At 45.5% G+C, this 21,739-nt stretch overlaps 1 protein-coding gene across 4 annotated transcripts in view; it reads right to left on the minus strand.

The window, feature by feature from the left end:
* COL14A1 (collagen type XIV alpha 1 chain) overlaps window positions 1-21,739 on the minus strand; it is a 227,420-nt gene that overhangs the window by 102,796 nt on the left and 102,885 nt on the right. For all 4 annotated transcript variants that reach the window (XM_018058141.1, XM_018058140.1, XM_018058142.1 and 1 more), the window contains exons 21-24: window positions 20,899-21,021; window positions 19,205-19,354; window positions 15,834-15,950; window positions 3,939-4,085 (exon numbers count right to left, since the gene is read on the minus strand). In XM_018058141.1, coding sequence (XP_017913630.1) covers window positions 3,939-4,085; window positions 15,834-15,950; window positions 19,205-19,354; window positions 20,899-21,021 — 537 coding nt within the window. The remainder of the gene's footprint in view (window positions 1-3,938; window positions 4,086-15,833; window positions 15,951-19,204; window positions 19,355-20,898; window positions 21,022-21,739) is intronic.

Below are 21,739 nucleotides of genomic sequence, written 5' to 3' on the forward strand. Positions count from 1 at the left end.
CATCAATCCACGTCCAAGAGCACCTCCTCCCTGTTCACCCTGCATTCTCAGGACATGGGCCCCAAGAGCCGATTCACCCTCGGCCGTGGTCAGACCGCGCCTGGGAAACTCAGCTCTGAGAACCAGACAGCAGGACCCTGGGAGGCTGCAGCGCGTCCTGATCAGTGTAACCCGGGTGAGGAGGGCTGAGAAACGTGTCAAGCGCAGAGGTGCGGTTAGGTTAAAGGCCATGGACACAGTCACATAAGAGCTGTGACTTTCCTACCAATTCACATGGCAGGGCACCAGGAAGCTACGGCATCGTTAAGTGGAGTAAACATCCTAATGTTATTTTTTGCATATTCTTTTTTAAAAAATTCTTATTTGACACTAAAGAAAACTTGAGAATATTATCTTTCTTATCCCAGAATGCTGCTGCTGCTGCTAAGCCACTTCAGTCACGTCCGACTCTGTGCAAGCCCGTAGACGGCAGCCCACCAGGCTCCACCGTCCCTGGGATTCTCCAGGCAAGAACACTGGAGTGGGGTGCCATTTCCTTTTCCAATTTATGAAAGTGAAGAGTGGAAGTGAAGTCGCTCAGTTGTGTCCGACTCTTAGTGACCCTGTGGACTGCAGCCTACCAGACTCCTCTGCCCATGGGATCTTCCAGGCAAGAGTACTGGAGTGGGGTGCCATTGCCTTCTCCTACCCCAGTATAATACAAGGGAAAACTCTCAACTGATCAGGGGGATGTTTAGCCTCTGGAGACAGTAAGCGCCAAACAGCTGGAAGGATTTGAGCTCAGGCAGGCTGTTCGCTGTGAATGCTGTAAGGGGGCACCTTCACTGGCAGGAAGGTTGGAGGAGATGAATGTTAAGGTCTCTTCCAATTCCAGGAACCAATAAACTGACATTATTTGTGTAAAGCAATTCAACCTTTAAAGGGATGAGGTAACTGTATTACTGATACATAAAAATGTTTCAGATTAGTTATTATATGAAATGAAACAGAATACAATGGTATGATCCCATTTGTGAAACAAAAAATTCTATTTAACTGATTAATACAGGTTTATCTATATATATCTATGCAGTAATATATCTAATACACACACACATAACTACATCCAACAGGCAGAATTTCTTGGAGGAGATCAAGCTGATATAAATGAGTTTGGGGGGGAAGAAAAAATGAGAAAAGGGGGGCATTCTCTGGTGGCCTGGTGGGTAGGATTCGACGCTTTCACTGAAGAGGCCCAGGTTTGATCCCCGGTCAGGAAACCGTATCATGTGCCACACAGCATGGCCAAAATACAGAAGAAAGACAGAACAAGAGCAGGAGGGCAGAGGAAGGAAGGAGGCAACACACTCGTGCCTTCTGCTGCGTTATGAGAGACAGAGGAAACCACTTTGATATTTAAGAGGCAATTTTTTGGCAACTAAAGATTTTCACAAGTAAAAACATTTGAGACATTGTAGTATTAAAACTAGGATTGCAAAACATGTTTGAAAGCACTATAAAATATTTCTAAAGCCTAAAATCTGTGGAAGCAGCTGGTTGTTTTTATAATTGTGCATTTTCTTCAATGTGAAAAGCTGAGATAAATCGCAAGTTCAGTCAATAAATTTGAGAACCAAATCCACGAGTGCCTGTGGCAGCCAGATTAATCTGTTTGGTCAGAACATCTGGCCCAAGAACCTCTCGGTAAGAAGAACCGCAGTGAACTGGCGAGAGCGCTTATATCCTCTGCGGGCACACAGGTGGTCCCCGTCCTCGAGTCTGGGAGAAGCTGTCCCAGAAGAGGGAACAGTCTCGGTCTGCATTTGCTCTCGGAGGTTGAGCTGGGGCCACTGGGTAGAAGCTCTGCGGATGGCAGATGTCCCCACAGAAGGAAAACGTTTACATCAAGCAGAGCTTTCCAAGTGAATCCTGGACGGGTCGTTAACAGTGGTGAGGTTAGGGTTAAGGGAAGCTGAACTAGACCAGGGGCCCCAAACTCAAATATTTCTAGAGGTCAGGCACGTAATGAATGGGAGCAAAGAACTCTGCCTAAACATTGAGGAATAACAAACTTCAGAGCGTGTACACCGTCCAAAGACGCGGAAGTTACTAGATTTCCATATGTTTAGCCGCCTGAGGATATGTGAGCCCTGTGTTGTCAGAGCTTTCGAACTCTCGAGAATACTTTAAAACTTAAAAAAAAAAAAAATGGCCCAGAGAAAACATGTGTGACGGGAGCTCTAACCGCATGGCCGTGGTTTCTGACTTTCAGGAAGACAGCGAGAGGGACTTCCCTGATGGCCCGGAGTCAGGACCCCGACTCACTGCAGGGCGCAAGCCCACCCCTTGGTGGGGAGCTCAGGCCCTGCACACCACACGGTGTGGCCTAAGGATTTTTTATTTAAAGGGAAGAAGAGCGATACCAAAAATATTTGTTCAATAAAATAAAATGCAGTTGCAAAGTCCTCAGCGGGTCTTTCCAGTGGATCTTTACCACCACCAAACTAAGCGAAGAAAGAAGGTATTTAATTTTATTGTAAGCAAACAGCAGCTCAGAGACGTTAAACTGCCTAAGGCAACAATGGAAAAAAGGACCCCAAACAAGCTTGTTAGACTTTAAATCTGAGGCCCTAACAGGCGCCTAATAATTTCAAAATTACATAATCCTCTGCCCAAACCCAAACTCTAAGGAGCAACAAAACGCAAGAAGAGACTGCTACATTCTCCAGCGTGGATAAAACTCAAAAACACACGCTGAGTGAAAGACACCAGACGCAAAAGACTACCTGTTGCATACTTCCATTTTTACGCAATGTCTGGAAGAGACAAATGTGTAAGAACAGAATGCAGGCTGCCTGGAGCCGACTGTGGGAGGAGGGCTCGCTGCGGACGAGCCTGACGGATCTCCAGGCGGTGGGAACGTCCCAACACTGAGCTGCAGCAAAGGCTGCAGAGCTCTCGAAATGTGCCAGAAACCACTGACTTGTACACTTGGGGTGAATCTTAAGGAGTGCAGAGCATACCTCAAAAATACACGTGATGTAAAACTTTGACTTCCAGTGTTATGAAATAAAGTCCTTGTGTTGGAAAGCAGATGATTCCACTAGCTACACTTTCACCGTCTGTGTTTGAAGATTGTATATTGATGGTGATTTTTTGTGTGTGTACAGAGAAACTGAAAGACCTATACAGCTGGGTAGCGGAACTTTCTAAACGCCAGACACGTGAGAGAGGGGCTTTCAAGAAAGCCGATCGTCGGCCACCTATTCGGACACCAGTCCTTGAGGACTGCAAGTTTAAGGTCAAGACACTGAGCTGGGGACACACCAGTATCTCCCAGAATTCAGTACCAATCAAACCACTTCAATGCTTATGGCCTCTAGGTCAGGAATCTTTGATTAAAAGGGTACCAGGCAGTTGCCACCTTCCTTGCCATGTAGAGTACGTAGAAAGTGCTCTGTTTCCCTTTTAGACTCTGCCTTTCCCTTGCATGCGTCAGATCCCCTGCCAATTTGGAAAAAGCGTCAGAGCCTCTTGAGGAGGCAAGGCCGGGTCGGCCAGCTGGCACGTCCTGGCCCCACTCCCACCCCCGAGGCTGGAGTGCTGGGCCATTGTTCCAGTGTCAGGACCCAGCTCTTACACTTCATCTCACACTCCAGGCCCCACAGATGTTCCTGATGGAAGCCTCACAATAGGGGCCATTGTTTCAAGCACTTTGCCTGCCTACGGCCTTGCAGTCCCCTGGGGCAACAGGCAGAGATGGGAAAATCCACAGACAGCAGGCCACAGGCAGTGAATTCCGGGGCTGGGTACAAAGAGCAACGTTTGTAGCACAGATATTCCAGGGCACAATGGCTAATGTTTTTATAGACGGAATAAGGTTTCTGAACCAAAACCGTGTTCCTAAAATACTGCTTGTTCATGGATACAGGGCTCAAGAGAGGATGCCTTTGACTTACGTGTTTTTCCCATTATGCTCACGCTGGGTCCCTCCATCTCCTGGAGCTTTGTGTAAACACTGATTTTATATTCTGAATCAGGCTGAAGTCCATAGAAGCAATGCCTGTTTGTCCCGCCACCCAAAGTGGATTCTTGCTTTTGTGCATCTATAATCAAAACAAAACATATATGAACAGAACATACATACATGAGTTTTTTTTAATAGCCACCAATAGAGGATTTGCTTCTAAACACTTAGTATTAAGGCCTATTCAGATAACTCCAGAATGAATTAAACTTGTTTGAGTGATTGTATCTTTTTTTTAAAGAAGTAATATATCCACTGTTTTTCTCTAATAATTGAAAATTGAATTTTATATGTTCAGAAATGAGATTGACTAGTAAAAGGCTGCTGAGGACTTAACAAACAGAGAATTGTTCCTGTTTATAATTATATGCACACATCTGCACTGATCTTTTGGACAGGTGTGGAGGTGAATATATTATTTTTTAAAAATTAGGATTCCCAATATGACTGAGAGCTTATTTTAGTACCAGGCTCCGTGTGTGCAGGCTAAGCACTTTGGTCATGACCGACGCTTTGCGACCCCATGGACTGTAGCCCACCAGGCTCCTCCGTCCACGAGATTCTCCAGGCAGGAAGACTGGAGTGAGTTGCCATGACCCCCTCCAGGGGACCCTCCCAGGCCAGGGATCGGACCTGTGTCTCTTAGGATGTCTCCTGCATGGACAGGCAGGTTCTTTACCTCTAGCACCACGAGGGAAGACCACCAGGCTCTGCGCTTGGTGTTTAACGATAAAAACACAACAAAGGTAACAATGGCCAACATTTACTCAGCACCCACCACGCAGCCGGCACTGCTCTAAGGATTTTACATGTATGAATTCATTTGATCCTTATAATTATCCCCAATTTAAAGACAAGAAACTGAAGACCAGAAAAATTAGTAGTTTACCCAAGTCCATACACTAAATAGCTGAACTAAAATGTAAATTCCAAACTTAGAAGTCCAGTCTCAGAGGATGTTGCTTTAATTTCCATTAGTCCCTTGGACTGCAAGGAGATCCAACCAGTCCATTCTAAAGGAGATCAGCCCTGGGATTTCTTTGGAAGGAATGATGCTAAAGCTGAAACTCCAGTACTTTGGCCACCTCATGCGAAGAGTTGACTCATTGGAAGAGACTCTGATGCTGGGAGGGATTGGGGGCAGGAGGAGAAGGGGACGACAGAGGATGAGATGGCTGGATGGCATCACTGACTGGATGGACGTGAGTCTGAGTGAACTCCGGGAGTTGGTGATGGACAGGGAGGCCTGGCGTGCTGTGATTCATGGGGTCGCAAGGAGTCGGACACAACTGAGCGACTGAACTGAACTGAATATACCATGTGCTGCGCTAAGTCACTTCAGTCGTGTCTGACTCTTTGCAACCCCATGGACTACAGCACGCCAGGCCTCCCTGTCCATCACCAACTCCCAGAGCTTACTCAAACTCATGTCCATTGAGTTGGTGATGCCATCCAACCATCTCATCCTCTGCCGTCCCCTTCTCCTCCCACCTTCAATCTTTCCCAGCATCAGGGTCTTTTCCAGTGAGTTAGTTCTTCACATCAGGTGGCCAAAGTATTGGAGGTTTAGCATCAGTCCTTCCAATGAATATTCAGGACTTATTTCCTCTAGGACGGACTGGTTGGATCTCTTTGCAGTCCAAGGGACTCTCAAGATCTTCTCCAACCACAGTTCAAAAGCATCAATCCTTCAGCACTCAGCCTTCTTCACAGTCCAACTCTCACATCCATACATGACCACTGGAAAAACCATAGCCTTCACTAGAAGGACTTTTTTCAGCAAAGTAATGTCTCTGCTTTTTAATATGCTGTCTAAGTTGGTCATAACTTTTCTTCCAAGGAGTAAGCATCTTTTAATTTCATGGCTGCAGTCACCATCTACAGTGATTTTGGAGCCCCCCAAAATAAAGTCTGACACTGTTTCCATTGTTTCGCCATCTATTTCCCATGAAGTGATGGGACTGGATGCCATGATCTTAGTTATCTGAATGTTGAGCTTTAAGCCAACTTTTTCACTCTCCTCTTTCACTTTCATCAGGAGGCTCTTTAGTTCCTCTTCACTTTCTGCCATAAGGGTGGTGTCATCTGCGTATCTGAGGTTTTTTATATTTCTTCCAGCAATCTTGATTCCAGCTTGTGCTTCATCCATCCTGGCATTTCTCATGATGTACCCTGCATATAAGTTGAGTAAGCAGGTTGACAATATACAGCCTTGAAATACTCCTTTCTTAATTTGGAACTGGTTCTAACTGTTGCTTCCTGGCCTGCATACAGATTTCTCAGGAAGCAGGTCAGGTAGTCTGGTATTCCCATCTCTTGAAGAATTTTCCACAGTTTGTTATGATCCACACAGTCAAAGGCTTTGGCATAGTCAATAAAGCTGAAGTAAATGTTTTTCTGGAATTCTCTTGCTTTCCAACAGATGTTGGCAATTTGATCTCTGGTTCCTCTGCCTTTTCTAAATCCAGTTTGAACATCTGGAAGATCACAGCTCATGTACTATTGAAGCCTGGCTTGGAGAATTTTGAGCATTACTTTACTAGCGTGTGAGATCAGTGCAATTGTGCGGTAGTTTGAACATTCTTAGGCATTGCCTTTCTTTGGGATTGGAATGAAAACTGACCTTTTCCAGGCCTGTGGCCACTGCTGAGGTTTCCATATTTGCTGGCATACTGAGTGCAGCACTTTCACAGCATCATCTTTTAGGATCTGAAGCAGCTCAACTGGAATTCCATCCCCTCCACTTGCTTTGTTCGTAGCGATGCTTCCTGAGGTCCACTTGGCTTCACATTCCAGGACGTCTGGTTTTAGGTGAGTGATCACACCGTCGTGATTGTCTGGGTCGTGAAGATCTTTTTTGTACAGTTCTTCTGTGTTTTCTTGCCACCTCTTAATATCTTCTGCTTCTGTGAGGTCTATACCATTTCTGTCCTTTATCGAGCCCATCTTTGCATGAAATGTTCCCTTGGTATCTCTAACCTTCTTGAGGAGATCTCTAGTCTTTCCCATTCTGTTGTTTTCCTCTATTTCTCTGCATTGTTCACTGAAGTAGGTTTTATCTATGGACAAATCCTGATTTTTAAAAAATGTAATTAAAGTAAGGCCATCTGTTGAATGGAATCTGAAATTTACTTTTATAAGTGTCAATATTAAAGAACTTCAAAATTGAACTTTATAATATGTTTAATAATACATTTCTTTCAAACATTATAGGTCTACCTCAATATTTTCTTTATTAGATATTATAGAAAATGATGAAATTGAAACTATTTAAGGTGTTTGTGAGATTTAAATAGCTGTGAAAGGAACTTAAGAGTAAGAAAATATTAGTAAACCCTGCCTTCTGCTTGGCTGATATCCAAGCTCAGCCTTGGGTTCCTGGGCTCAGAACCCGGTAACAGCGGCTTTATTTTGACCCTAACTGCTCTGGAGCCTCCTGCAAGCTTCCGTGAGCCACCTGTAATACAAACGTTTCCCAAATCCTATGCACGGATCATCTTCACCTATCTCCACAAAACCTTGTGAGACTCTCCAGGAATTAATTCTAGAAATGTACTTTCTGTCATTTCTTCTATTTCTCATGAATACCACCACGCTATAGACCCTTGGCAACAGAGCACAAACAGGTCTCACCGCTGCATAACAAAGCAAAGCCTACGAGTCACTGGGAAGCTGGAGCAAGCGCTGGGAAATTAGCAGGAAACGGAAGCAGGTTGCTCCCAAGGCTGACGGAGCAGGGCACACGCACGGGGGTGGGTCCGCATGTGTGACTCACAGCCTTGCCTTAAAGAAAAGCATTTAAAGTGATCAAATGATGACTAATTTCCTTGCCCTCTTGTGCCAAAAGCCGGAAGTTAAATTTGGTTTTTTGGAACAAGGGGGAAAATCTGTCACTGAGCCTTCATTCTCATGAAGTCATGCTAAACACATTCTTTGGGTGACTCTAATGCCACAACTTGACTCCCAAGTGTCTCAGGAGGGGTTACTGAGATCTACAAGCAAAGAAGGTCCCAGATCCAGTAAACTCAGTTGGAATCTGATGATACGTGCTTTCCACTCTCTGGGTCTTTCAAATCCTGTGACCCCTGAACATGGTATCAGTGCTTCAAAAAGTTGAATCTTGGGAACAGGCTCGTTTGGTGTGATCTTTTGTTTGGAATCTGGTCCCTAATAATGTAGGCTCTCCACCATGCTGCAATCGTCTGTTCTGGTTAATGGATGACAGGGAACTAGACATTTCAGCACCGAAAGACAGAAGACAAGGTGAGCATCTTTGAAACTTAGGGAAAAATCAGGCTAAAAAGAAATTCACCAAGTTAACGGGATTAGGGAGGGAATACAGTGTGAGGTGCGTATCTCCATCCACCCGCAGGTGCCACGTCGATTCAAACACGGCGGGGCAGAGAGACGGCGCTCTGCAGCGGCTGGAGAACGGACGGAGGCTCTCAGGGGTCCCGAGGCACTCAAAACCAGCCCAGAGCCTCTCAAACGCTGGTCTGTCCTAAAATACCGAAAGCCTACAGTTTAATTTGGAAAGTCTAATGCCTGACTCGAAAGCATATTGGATTTCACTCTCTAGAGAGGACTTGATCCTTCTGGTAATCCTTCTTTTTTTTCTTCTTGGCTATGAAAAAACTGTCATAATATTTACACAAGTAGAGGACAGCTGTTGTTTTTGCCTGGCTAACATGTGACCTTTCTTTCGCTGAACCTGACGCTGGTCTTTTGACTTGGGAAGGCCTGAGTAAGAACACCCAGCTCTCCCCAGACACAGGCTGGGAAAGAGCCAGGTCTCACTCGCCGTTGAGTCCATGCATATTCCATGAACTCAGTGACAGATTCAGGGGGATGCGACCCCAAACCAGGCCAACATGACTCGAGGTCCTGGACTTCTGTGGGAATTGCTGAGAGAGAAGAGCTTCCTTCTAACTAAGACGGTGAAGCTGAAGCTAGGAGGATGTACGTCTGGACTTGACCGGCCTGCTCTCCGTCTGGCTGAGAAGGAAGGCGGAGGGGAGAGAGCGGGGAGCGCGGTGCGGCTTCCCCTTGGCGAGGGCATCTGAACCCCGCGGCTTCCACGCGCCTGAGGCAGACGCTGGGGGATGTCTCAGGGCGCTAGGTATGGGTGACCTTTCCATCTGAGTCCCTGTTATTTGTGCTTTTTACCACGTAGAAACAAAGCAAGCACACCTGAACGATACAGCCTTGCTGCTTTATTCACAAACTCCTTGGAGATTTACAGGTGTGACCACAGGAAAAGTCCTCAAAAGAAGTCATTTGGGGAAAACGGGGGCTCAGAGAAGAACACTGACCAGCTGTCGGGTTAGAGCAGAAATCTACCGACTTCATCTCAGTAAAAGTGCATGAGATCAGACACGGGGGATTCAAAACACAGAGCGCCGCCGCCCGGCAGGCAGTGGGGTTTGGCAGTGCGCACCCGTGGGCCGAGTCGCTTCTGTCCTGTCTGACTCTGCAGCCCCGTGGACCGCAGCCCGCCAGGCTCCTCTGTCCATGGGACTCTCCAGGCAGGAACACTGGAGCGGGCTGCCACGCCCTCCTCCAGGGGATCTTCCTGCCCAGGGACTGAACCTGCCTCTCTTCCAGCTCCCGCATTGCCAGGCAGGCTCTTCACTACAAGCGCCACCTGGGAAGCCCAGGAGTTTGGCAGAGGCATTCAGAAATAAGCCAGCCTGGGGGAAGGCTCTTCTCTATCATGCAGAGAAACTGGGTCCCGTCCTCTCTAACTTCTCCTCTGGTTGAAGCGGAAGGACTGACACTTCTGCAGAGGCAGCACGTGTAGCCAGCGGGAGGTGTTCCCGAGGTGAAACAGTGGAGCCCAGGGACGCAGGCACCCATGGAAGAAGGTACATGGATCACATGTCCAACAGCTGCGATCAGGAATGAGGATCACATCGCTCTGTGAGATAAAGAAACTCAACCCAATTCTTCCCCAGTGCAAAGTGGAAAGACTTCAAGGCATGAATTAGGAGGTGGGGATAACATAGATGCAGTAATATACATACAATAGATAATCAGCAAGGACCTACCCTGTAGCACTCAGCACTCAACAGCCTACTGGGAAAAGAATCCAAAGCACACACTTATGTATAACTTAATCGGTGGCTGTACACCCAACACAAACATGACATTATAAATCAACTGTATTCCAGTACACAATAAAAATTAAATTAAAAAAACAAAGTGGAAAGACTATTCCCCACCCTAAATCTTATAAGTTAAAATATTGAAACATATTCCCCACATTAACTCCCACCCCTGGCTATCAATTAGAAACTGTTGCTGTCTAGTTGGTTGATAATATGCAGCTGGACACCTGAGTGAATAAGATGTAGGCTAATTGGGCTAATAAATTGCTCAGCTATAACTGCTGATGAAAAATAAACTGAACAACACTTTTGTTCATTCTTGCTGAATTGAGACTGTTAAGGCTCAGCTGAAGAGGTTTTTGGAAGCCTGAAAATAATCCTGGCAAAATACAAATTAATTTAACTGGAAGATAAGAAGGAAGCGGGGATGACTATGGACATCTAGTAAAACACTTGGCTTCAGCGAGAGCTTGTGTGTGTGTGTGTGCGCGCGCGTGCGGTGTGTGTGCACACACTCAGTTGCTCAGTCATGTCGGACTCTTTGCAGCTACATCGACTGTAGCCTGCCAGGCTCCTCTGTCCGTGGGATTCTCCAGGCGAGAACACTGGAGTGGGCTGCCATTTCCTCTGCCAGGGGACCTTCCCGGGCCAGATACTGAACCCACATCTCCCGCATCTCCAGAATCTGCAGGAGGATTCTTTAAACTGAGTCACCTGGGAGGCCCACCAAGAGCTTACTGAGGTTTTAAGGGACCAGATCAACGTTATCAGACACATCAGTCACACTGTCTGAGAAGAATCCCAATGCTATTTGTAAAAGCATTTAATAAAAAAAAATACGCTGATGGATTTCACTAATTTCTTGATAAAGACAGTTTTGATATCTTTATGTCAATCTGTATAAACATGATTTTCAATGAAAGCTAATGACTATCTGCAGGAGCCTCCGTCCCACCCTGTCAACTTCTTAAATGGTGTCTTACATGAACATACTCTGGGGTAATTTGGATGTGTGATCTTCATAGTTACTATGTCGCTAAGGCTTAACAAGTACCACCAAATGTGATAATTGTCAACTGTTGTATATTAAAGTATGACTCAGCTAGTCTTAAAAAGATAAATGGAACATGACTCCTCAGGACTTTATAGGTATTGTCAACAGTTGCATATCTTTCATCTAACTCTGCTTCAGTTCAGTTCAGTCGCTCAGTCGTGTCCGACTCTGCGACTCCACAGACTGAAGCACGCCAGGCCTCCCTGTCCATCACCAGCTCCCAGAGTTTATTCAAACTCATGTCCATCAAGTCGGTGATACCGTCCAACCACCTCATCCTCTGTCATCCCCTTCTCCTCCCACCTTCAATCTTTCCCAGTATCAGGATCTTTTCCAAAGAGTCAGTTCTTCGCATCAGGGGGACAAAATATTGGAGTTTCAGCTTCAGCATCAGTTCTTCCAATGAATATTCAGGACTGACTTCTTTTAGGATTGACTGATTGTGTCTCCTTGAAGTCCAAGGGACTCTCAAGAGTCTTCTCCAACACCATAGTTCAAAAGCATCAGTTCTTCAGCACCTAGCCTTCTTCACAGTCTAACTCTCACATCCATACATGACCACTGGAAAAACCATAGCTTTGACTACATGGACCTTTGTTGGCAAAGTAATGTCTCTGCTTTTGAATATGCTGTCTATGTTGGTCATAGCTTTCCTTCCAAGGAGTAAGCGTCTTTTACTTTCATGGCTGCAATCACCATCTGCAGTGATTTTGGAGCCCCAAAATATAAAGCCTTTCACTGTTTCCCCACATATTTTCCGTGAAGTGATGGGACCAGATGCCATGATCTTAGTTTTCTGAATGTTGAGCTTTAAGCTTTTTCACTCTCCTCTTTCACTTTCATCAGGAGGCTCTTTAGTTCCTCTTCACTTTCTGCCATAAGGGTGGTGTCATCTGCGTATCTGAGGTGATTGCTATTTCTCCCAGCAATCTTGATTCCAGCTTGTGCTTCCTCCAGCCCAGCATTTCTCATGATGTGCTCTGCATAGAAGTTAAATACGCAGGATGACAATATACAGCCTTGACGTACTCCTTTTCCTCTTTGGAACCAGTCTGTTGTTCCATGTCCGGTTCTAACTGTTGCTTCTTGACCTCCATACAGATTCCTCAGGAGGCAGGTAAGGTGGTCTGGTATTCCCATCTCTTGAAGAATTTTCCACAATTTGTTGTGATCCACACAGTCAAAGGCTTTGGCATAGTCAATAAAGCAGAAGTAGATTTTTTTTTTGGAACTCTCTTGCTTTTTCAATGATCCAATGGATGTTGACAATTTGATCTCTGGTTCCTCTGCCTTTTCTAAATCCAGCTTGAACATCTGGAAGTTCATGGTTCATGTACTGTTGAACCCTTGCTTGGAGAATTACTTGGCTACTATGTGAGATGAGTGCAATTGTGCAGTACTTTGAGCATTTTTTGGCATTGCCTTTCTTTGGAACTGGAATGAAAACTGACCTTTTCAGTCATGTGGCTACTGGCAACTTTTCCAAATTTGCTGGCATACTGAGTGTGGCACTTTCACAGCATCATCTTTTAGGATCTGAAATAGCTCCACTGGGATTCCATCATCTCCACTAGCTTTGTTTGTAATGATGCTTCCTAAGGCCCACTTGACTTTGCATTCCAGGATGTCTGGCTCTAGGTGAGTGATAACTCCACCGTGGTTATCTGGGTCATCAAGATGTTTTTTTGCACAGTTCTTCTGTGTATTCTTGCCACTTCTTAATATCTTCTGCTTCTGTTAGGTCCATACCATTTCTGTCCTTTATTGTGCCCATCTTTGCATGAAATGTTGGTATCTCTAATTTTCTTGAGAGATCTCTAGTCTTTCCCATTCTATTTTTTTCCTCTATTTCTTTGCATTGATCGCTGAGGAAGGCTTTCTTATCTCTCCTTGCTATTCTTTGGAACTCTGCATTCAGATGGGTATGTCTTTCCCTTTCTCCTTTGCCTTTAGTGTCTCTTCTTTTCGCAGCTGTTTGTAAGGCCTCTCCAGACAGCCATCTTGCCTTTTTGCATCTCGTTTTCTTGGGGATGGTCTTGCCCCGTCTCCTGTACAATGTCACGAATCTCTGTCCATAGTCATCAGGCACTCTGTCTATCAGATCTAGGCCCTTAAATCGATTTCTCACTTCCACCGTATAATCATAAGGGATTTGATTTAGGTCATACCTGAATGGTCTAGTGGTTTTCCCTACTTTCTTCAATTTAAGTCTGAATTTGGCAATAAGGAGTTCATGATCTGAGCCACAGTCAGCTCCTGGTCTTGTTTTTGTTGACTGTATAGAGCTTCTCCATCTTTGGCTACAAAGAATATAATCAATCTGATTTCGGTGTTGACCATCTGGTGATGTCCATGTGTAGAGTCTTCTACTGTGTTTTTGGAAGAGGGTATTTGCTATGACCAGTGCATTCTCTTAGCAAAACTCTATCAGTCTTTGCCTGCTTCATTCTGTACTCCAAGGCCAAATTTGCCTGTTACTCCAGGTAGCTGTTGACTGCTTACTTCTGCATTCCAGTCGCCTATAATGAGGAGGATATCTTTTTTGGGTGTTGGTTTCTAGAAGGTCTTGTAGGTCTTCATAGAACCATTCAACTTCAGCTTCTTCAGTGTTATTGGTCGGGGGCATAGACAATTTACTGTGATATTGAATAGTTTGCCTTGGAAACAAACAGAGATCATTCTGCCATTTTTGAGATTTCATTCAAGTACTGCATCTCATGTAAACTCCAGGAGTTGGTGATGGACAGGGAGGCCTGGTGTGCTGCGGTCCATGAGGTCACAAAGAGTTGGACACGACTGAGTGACTGAACTGAACTGAACAGCATTTTAGACCCTTTTGTTGACTATGAGGGCTACTCCATTTCTTCTGAGGGATTCCTGCCCGCAGTAGTAGATACAATGGTCATCTGAGTTAAATTCACCCATTCCAGTCCATCTTAGTTTGCTGATTCCTAGAATGTCGATGTTCACTCTTGCCATCTCCTGTTTGACCACTTCCAGTTTGCCTTGATTCATGGACCCGACATTCCAGGTTAAGCATCCCAGAAAACCACCACAAAATCCAAGTGATTTGTCCTGACTTTTCCTTATTCAATGTTTATTGCAGATTAAAGCCACTCCCATATGCTTAGCCGATGTCTGGCTTAAGGGACCTTTACAGGATCACACGCAGGGAATCAAGGAATCAGTGGCTTATTAGCACGCCTGCAGAGACAAAGCCTTGCTTAGTGCTGGCAGAAATCCCTTCTTGTGTTTCTAATATTCTATCTTGCATTTTCAGCTCATTTCTAGCACTCTGCTAAACTCTCAATACTTTACTAAACTATGCTTTCCACTTCCTGGATTAGATTAAAAGTGGATTTCTGCATTTTAAATGTAGTTATAGCCAGGGATGTGTGCTACTAACTAAAGACAAGTTCCATCCAGATCTGAAAAATTAGCCCTTTCTGCTTTTTTAAGTGAGGAAACCACTTATCTATCATTTATCCAGAAATAAAAAAACAGTAACAGTCATGCAGACTTCCCCGGTGATACAGTGGATAAGAATCCACCTGCCAGCGCAGAGGACACGGGTTTGATCCCTGGTCTGGGAAGATTCCTCGTGCCGTGGGCTTCTGAGCCCATGAACCACAACTGCTGAGCCTGCGCTACACCTCCAGAAGCCGGAGTGCCGAGTCTGTGCTTCACAGGAGGAGCCACGCAAGAGGCCCATGCCCCGCACCTAGAGAGCGGCCTCCACCTGCAGCGCTAGAGGAGAGCCTGCAGCAGCAATGACTTAATCAATTGTTTCAAAATTAATGACCTTATCAGCAAATTTGAAAGGTTAAAAAATGCCATCTGGAATTCTGTAATGTTGGCTCTGTCCCGCCCCCCAAACGATGAGACGATCTTTCCTACCGACAATACAAATCTGATCAAAGAAATTTTCATTATTTGATCCCATCTTCTGAATATTATTCATGCTCACAATGACAAAACAAGATTAGCAGCTCCTGGAAACTCATTCTTGGAGAATCCGTCTTTTGCTACTGTTCTTGATGCTTTTAGTGAAAATGAGCAGACATTTTAAGTGCTTCACCTTTGAAGCCAAATCCGAAACTGTAGATGAACTTGAGAGCTCTGATGCTAACATACTGCCCATGGATAGCACAGATACATCACTTCATCTCCTGAATGAGTTTGCTGCTTATCAATTATCCCCAAAAGTTAAACAAACAAAAAAAAATCACTGAGAGAAGCACTGAAGTCAAACCTAGATCTCCACAGAGTAAAGACCAAGATAATAGCACCGTACAGTTTAAGGCGTGTTGTCAGTCTTGCCTAAGCAACTCCCACCACCACCAGCAGCCACACTTCCTGGGTGTTTACTACGCACAGAGCACAGCTGTAGACACTTCACGCAGGTGGTCTCAGCTCAGTCCTCACAGGATGGCCCAAGAGCCACACTGTGGTTCTGCCTATTAGCCGTAAACGGGCAAATGCAGACCTGGAGAGATTAAGCAACTGGCTTAAGCAGCCCTCCCGACTACATCCTGCACGACCCGCCGCACAGCCCAGCCTCCTCGGGCAGAGTGCGTTTGTCTCCAGCTCGCGGAGTGTCATCCGCAGTAACTCGCACAGAGCACGCGAGCGCGTGGCAGAGGCGTGGGTGGCAGGTCACACTCACCCTGGCGGGATTCCAGGACAATCCTGTAGGCGGTGGCGTGGCGCTGCACCTGCCAGCGAGCACACAAGCTGGTCGTCTGGATCGCGTCTGCCTGAAGGTCAGTCACACCCAGAAACACTGCAGTGAGACAGAAACACGACTGGGTCACTCTGCAGACAACGCCACAATCATCCCCAAGTCCGAAGTCAACTTTGGTAAAATCTGAATTCAAGGTTCCACAGCCAGTGGTAGGAAACCCACCAAGTTACACAAAGGATAGCGATTTTATGACTGTAAAAAGCAGTTGCAGAATGTGATGTATGATAGGGTTTGTCTGTTCCCTGTAAACAAAAAAAGAAATATATGTCTGGAAAAAGCCAGTTGTGATGGATGGTGAAATTATGGGTGATTTTAAATCTTCCCTCTTCATTAATCTATGCTTTCAAAATATTCCACAATTAATATATAATACTTCCATAACAAAAATGTTAAACACAATTTAAAATGCATGCATTCTTATTCATCTTAGGATGAACACAGTTATATACAAAAGTTATTCACAGGGAGTTTATTTGAAGAAGCAGTAAAAATTCTGTTTCTCCAACTGAGGACTAAGGAGTCAGTTTACCACTTAGATCCAACCAGAAAAAGCCGAAAATTAATAACATTTACTTTTTCTAAGGACCTCTGCCTTCATCCACATCATTCGTTATCTTGTATGTCTCTTTCAGCCACTTCATAAAATTAAAAAATAGCTTAAAATTATTTTTCAAGATGGTAAAAATAACCTGGACTAGAAACAATTTGCATCATGACACTGTTCCTTTTTGTTGATCAGCAAAGGAAGACTGTTCTCCTAAGGCAATGAAACAATCCTCTCCCCCCACAAAAAAGGGAAACCAATAATGACTTATATACCCACACTAAATTTTAAAAATACAGTGACTCAATTTATTTTCGATTTTACAGGGTTTTATTATTCTTGGGAAAAAGAAAGAAAGCAAGCCAATCTAATTTTTACCTTAAGGATAGATGATAAAACAATTCAATACTTTCATTATTTTAAAATACATTTGGAATACCCACATTTCTTAAAGGAGAGAAAAGGGATGAAACAGAAGGAGGGGAGCGGAGGAAAGAGGACAGAGATACCAGAGACAGTAAGAAGAGAGGGCAAGAGAAAGTCAGGGACAGGAGGGCGGGCTCAGGCGGGAGGGGCGTCTGGAGGGGAGAGGAGGACGAACTAGGGGCAGGCGATGAAGGTGGGCACGCACGGGGGCTCACAGGGCTCCTGAGGAAGGCTGCCAGGCGGCGAGGGGGCACAACTCACGGAAACACTGGAGGCTTCCCTGGGGGCTCAGAGGGTAAGGAAGCCGCCTGCAGCGCACGAGACCTGGGCTCCACCCCTGGGTTGGGAAGATGCCCTGGAGAAGCCAATGGCACCCACTCCAGCGTCCTGGCCTGGAGATGGACAGAGGAGCCTGGCGGGCTGCAGTCCGTGGGGTCACAGAGAGTCGGACATGACAGCAGCTAACACCTTCACTTCATAGTACCTACAACACTATCATTTCAGTTGCCAAGTCTGAGATCAGAACTGTAGGCCAAAGGCTTCCAAGCCCTGTTGAAGAGAGACACTATTTCTTCTGAGATTAAATGGATCCCATATCTACCTTTCTAATTTTAAAGATTTCCATAAAAAAGAATTCAGGAAGCTTCCTCTAATGAAAGGGCAGAGAAGGGGATGACAGAGGATGAGATGGTTAGATGGCATCACCGACTCAGTGGACGTGAGCTTGGGTTAACTCGGGGAGTTGGTGATGGACAGGGAGGCCTGGCATGCAGCAGTCCATGGGGTCACAAAGAGTTGGACATGACTGAGCGGCTGAACTGAACCGAGGCCCTATATACAACACGGGTGGCCAGACAAAGGTGCCTGGGGTTTGGTCCAATATATGCCTCATCCTTACAAAATTCCTTTCGTTGGAATAATTTTTTGATTAGCAACGAGAGTGAGAGATGACCCAAATTCACCAAGCACGATTATCACAGTGATAAAAGCGGCTATTTGTTGAGTACTTGCCACATAGTAGACCCTTCGTATATGTTATCTCTTTCGTCTTCCCAAACAGTCTATCAGCAGTTATTACTATTAATATTATATCTTCATTTTAGGGTTGAGAAAATGTGGGCTCAGAGAGGTAAGAGGTAATTTGCTCAAGGCCTTAGCTAATTAGAAGATTTACAGTTTACACTTCTGATTATACCACAACTAACATCCTCAAGTGTGGGCCACGTGCTGTTGATATCACTTGGGATATGGGATGATATTCCACATTCAACAGCCAAGCCATTTTTATTTTGGTCATTTATGTACTACCTTTAATGTGTATTAAAGTGAAAGTGAAAGTCTCTCGGTCATGTCCAACTCTTTGCAACCCCATGGAATATGTGATCCATGGAATTCTCCAGGCCAGAATACTGGAGTGGGTAGTCTTCCCCTTCTCCAGGGGATCTTCCCAACCCAGGGATCAAACCAGGGTCTCCTGCATTACAGGCGGATTCTTTCCCAGCTGAGCCAGAAGGGAAGCCCAAGAATACTGGAGTGGGCAGCCTTTCCCTCCTCCAGGGGATCTTCCCGACCCAGGAATCGAACCGGGGTCTCCTTCATTGCAGGCGGATCCTTTCCCAGTTGAGCCAGAAGGGAAGCAACGTGTATTAAAAACACTGGTTTTCTGTTGAGAGTTTTGTGGTTTTTGAAAGCATTTAAGTAAAAACAAAAAGAAACTGTAAGTTGATTTAAAGAAATATATTAAACAGATGGTGTGGAAGCATAAGAAACAGCAGGAATATGGCACATACGTGCCGGAGTCTGGAAAACACTGTATTATGCCACGGGTGTCTGTGAGTGATGTGTGCCAAGGAGAAGTCCCAGATGGTGTGCAGACAGCATGCAAACCCTTAAAAGACAGAGAAGGAAGTCTTTTGAGTGGTGCAAGTATCTTTAACGGATGGAGTGAGAGGGTGGAGAGGGGCAAAGGCTTTGACAAAAGGCAAGTTTCCCCTAGCTCAGCTTGGACGGGGTTTGACCGCATCAGGTTATACGGGTGGATGGAAAATTTCACCTAATTTGAAAAATACCAACAAAGACTTTCCAGAAGGAAATCCCATCTGCCACCATCGAGTATGTTTGAACGCCAGCTCCTGACATTCTGCCGGCCAGCTAGGACTCTGAACCACAGCCCTGAGTAGGGAGCACACCTCGCTTTCCATGAGGCACCGTCCAGAAAGGGCAGCACTGGAGGGAAGAGACAGTGACCGCTGAGCTGCCGCAGGGCTTAAGCTACAGAGGAGAAGCCAAGCAGAGCACCACACGGGGCAGCGGCCAGCCTTACGTGTTTTCACCACGCCAGTCAGAGCGTCGCTGAAGCCCGAGGCCTGGGACGCAAATATCTTCACATTGTAGTCCATTCCGCTGAGCAGGTTTGTGATGAGGATGGTGTTGATGTTCGCTCCCACGAACGTCTCCAGGGTTGGGCCAGCAACTGAAGGAGAAAGAGTATAATAGGGAAAGATAGAGACACTTCTGAACTAACTGTGCTCCCTCCACTGTGCTCCAGCTTGCCCAGGACACACACAGAGGGGCTTGAGTCTAGCCCCGTCCCGCTGCAAGACTTCCCACCTACCTGACTCCCGGCTAGAGCTTTCACGGCATCTCGTCCTTTTCTTAAATATAGTTCTTTCCGCAGAACTACCCAAAGAAACTGGGTCACCTCACCGTCCACCATATTGTGAGGCCTTCACAGTGGAGCCACCAGGACGGCATGGGCTTTGGGGCACGTGCAAAAACAGGACTCATTTTGGGTTATCCCACCTCAGCCACCAGCTTTGTCCCCAGAAGGCATTAAGTTGCCCTAGCGGCCGTTTTGTCGTGGACACTATGCCACACCGTGCCACATCAGGACAGCCATGTACACCAGCAGTGTGGGCTCCATAGCCCCTCTTCTGCTGCTTGAGGTCACACAGACGACACTCCTCCTCCAAGGCCCTTGACCATCTGCCTTCTTTGGGCTGTTGCATTTTCACCTCTGTTCCAACCCAGTGGAATCTTTGACTGATCAGGAAAAATATTCTGTGCTATGTCCTATACAAATTGAGACTCATAGTGTTTTGAGGGCAGAAAGGTTTTTATTGACCCAAAGGATGATTTTTAAGTTTTCCTCAACCTGATGAATTTTATACCTTGACATAGTTTTCAGAAAGCTATGATGTGTGTCCCTGGCTGACTCATGTGAGTGCACGGTAAAAACCACTACCATATTGTAATTATCCTCCAATTAAAACAAATAAATTGAAAAATTTTAAAAAGCTATGACAAACCTACACACCACATTAAAAAGCAGAGATATCACTTTTCTGACAAAGGTCCGTATAGTCAAAGTTGTGGTTTTTCCACTAGTCATGTACTGATGAGAGAGCTGGGCCATAAAGAAGGCTGAGCACCAAAAAACGGATGCTTTTGAACTGAGGGCAGGAGAAGGGGTAACAGAGGAAGAGATGGTTGGATGGCATCACCAGCTCAATGGACATGAATCTGAGCAAGCGCCAGGAGACAGCGAAGGACAGGGAAGCCTGGCGTGCCACGGCGCATGGGTCGAGAAGAGTTGGATGCTACTGAACGACTGAAAGACACATACCTTAACACAGTCTCCAGGATGAGGACCCTGAGAAGCTGGTAAACTTTTTCTAACTAGTCCAAGAAGTAACAGGTAGAGGAAGAATCAGAAATTGGAGCGTCTAAAGTCTATACCCATCAAGCCACAGAAGCCTCTCACCGCTACGGAGTCAAAGGCAGCCTCGGCGGGCTCCTTGCCCGGGGCGGGCAAAGGCCAACTGCAGGCCAAGCAGATATCCTGCTCATTAACACGCCAGCTGTTTCTTAGGTGAGGTGGCAGCTTCAACACAGTTTTCTTCTCTTTTTTTTCCATAAAAGGGAAGAGACTCTGCCCATTTCTTAAAACTAATGATGGAAAGTAAAAACAAAAATAACCTGTCTTTAAAGATTACATTTTTAAAAAGCGTGACTTACCACTGACAGGTTTGTAGACAATCCTATACCCTTTCACTGGGGAAGACGGGGGGTCCCACGTAATGCGCAGTCTGTTATACCATTCTTCCGAAACCCGTAAGTTTTGGGGGCCAGAGGGTGGCACTGGGCAGGAAGGAAAATGAAGAAAGTGGTTTAATGTGGTTTCCATCTTTACAACCTACCTTTTGGTTAACAGAGTCTCATGCTTCCTCCCACAGCTTAAAGATACTTACAAGGGAAAATGCACTAAAGCAAACAGCAAGGAAACTTAGAGAATCCGTGGTGATGTTAAGTATTAAATGACAGAAAATAACTGCTCTCGTGGTAAAACACTTATCTGAAGATCAGCGGTTCACTCAGTGAAATTTGGGCTCCACTTTCCTCGGTTCCTTTAAAGCAATCCTGAAGTGAGTAGCGTTCATGAAAACATTTCTGTCACACGCCCTCTGTTGCACTAGGTCAACAGGAGTGACAGCGATTCTTAGAGGGAAGACTCTTTTCATTTTGCTTTCATCTTCATATTAGGGGTTCTGAACCGTACCTGGTGGTTCAGACAGTAGAGAATCTGCCTGCAATACAGGAGACCCAGGTCCAATCCCTGGGTTGGGAAGATTCCCCTGGAGTGGGTGATGGCAACACACTCCAGTATTCTTGCCTGGAGAGTCCCTTGGACAGAAGAGCCTAGCAGGCTACAATGCACAGATCAGAAACAGTGAGACGTGACTAGCGACTAACACTCACACCTTCATATTGCCCATACTCTGTGAAATTTCAATCATCATTCATCAGCTTTTTATCAAAACAGGAGAGCTGTTTGCATGAAGGGTCTTTGTAAACTGTC

The sequence above is a fragment of the Capra hircus genome, chromosome 14, assembly GCF_001704415.2.
Source record: "Capra hircus breed San Clemente chromosome 14, ASM170441v1, whole genome shotgun sequence".
NCBI classification, from domain to species: Eukaryota; Metazoa; Chordata; class Mammalia; order Artiodactyla; family Bovidae; genus Capra; species Capra hircus.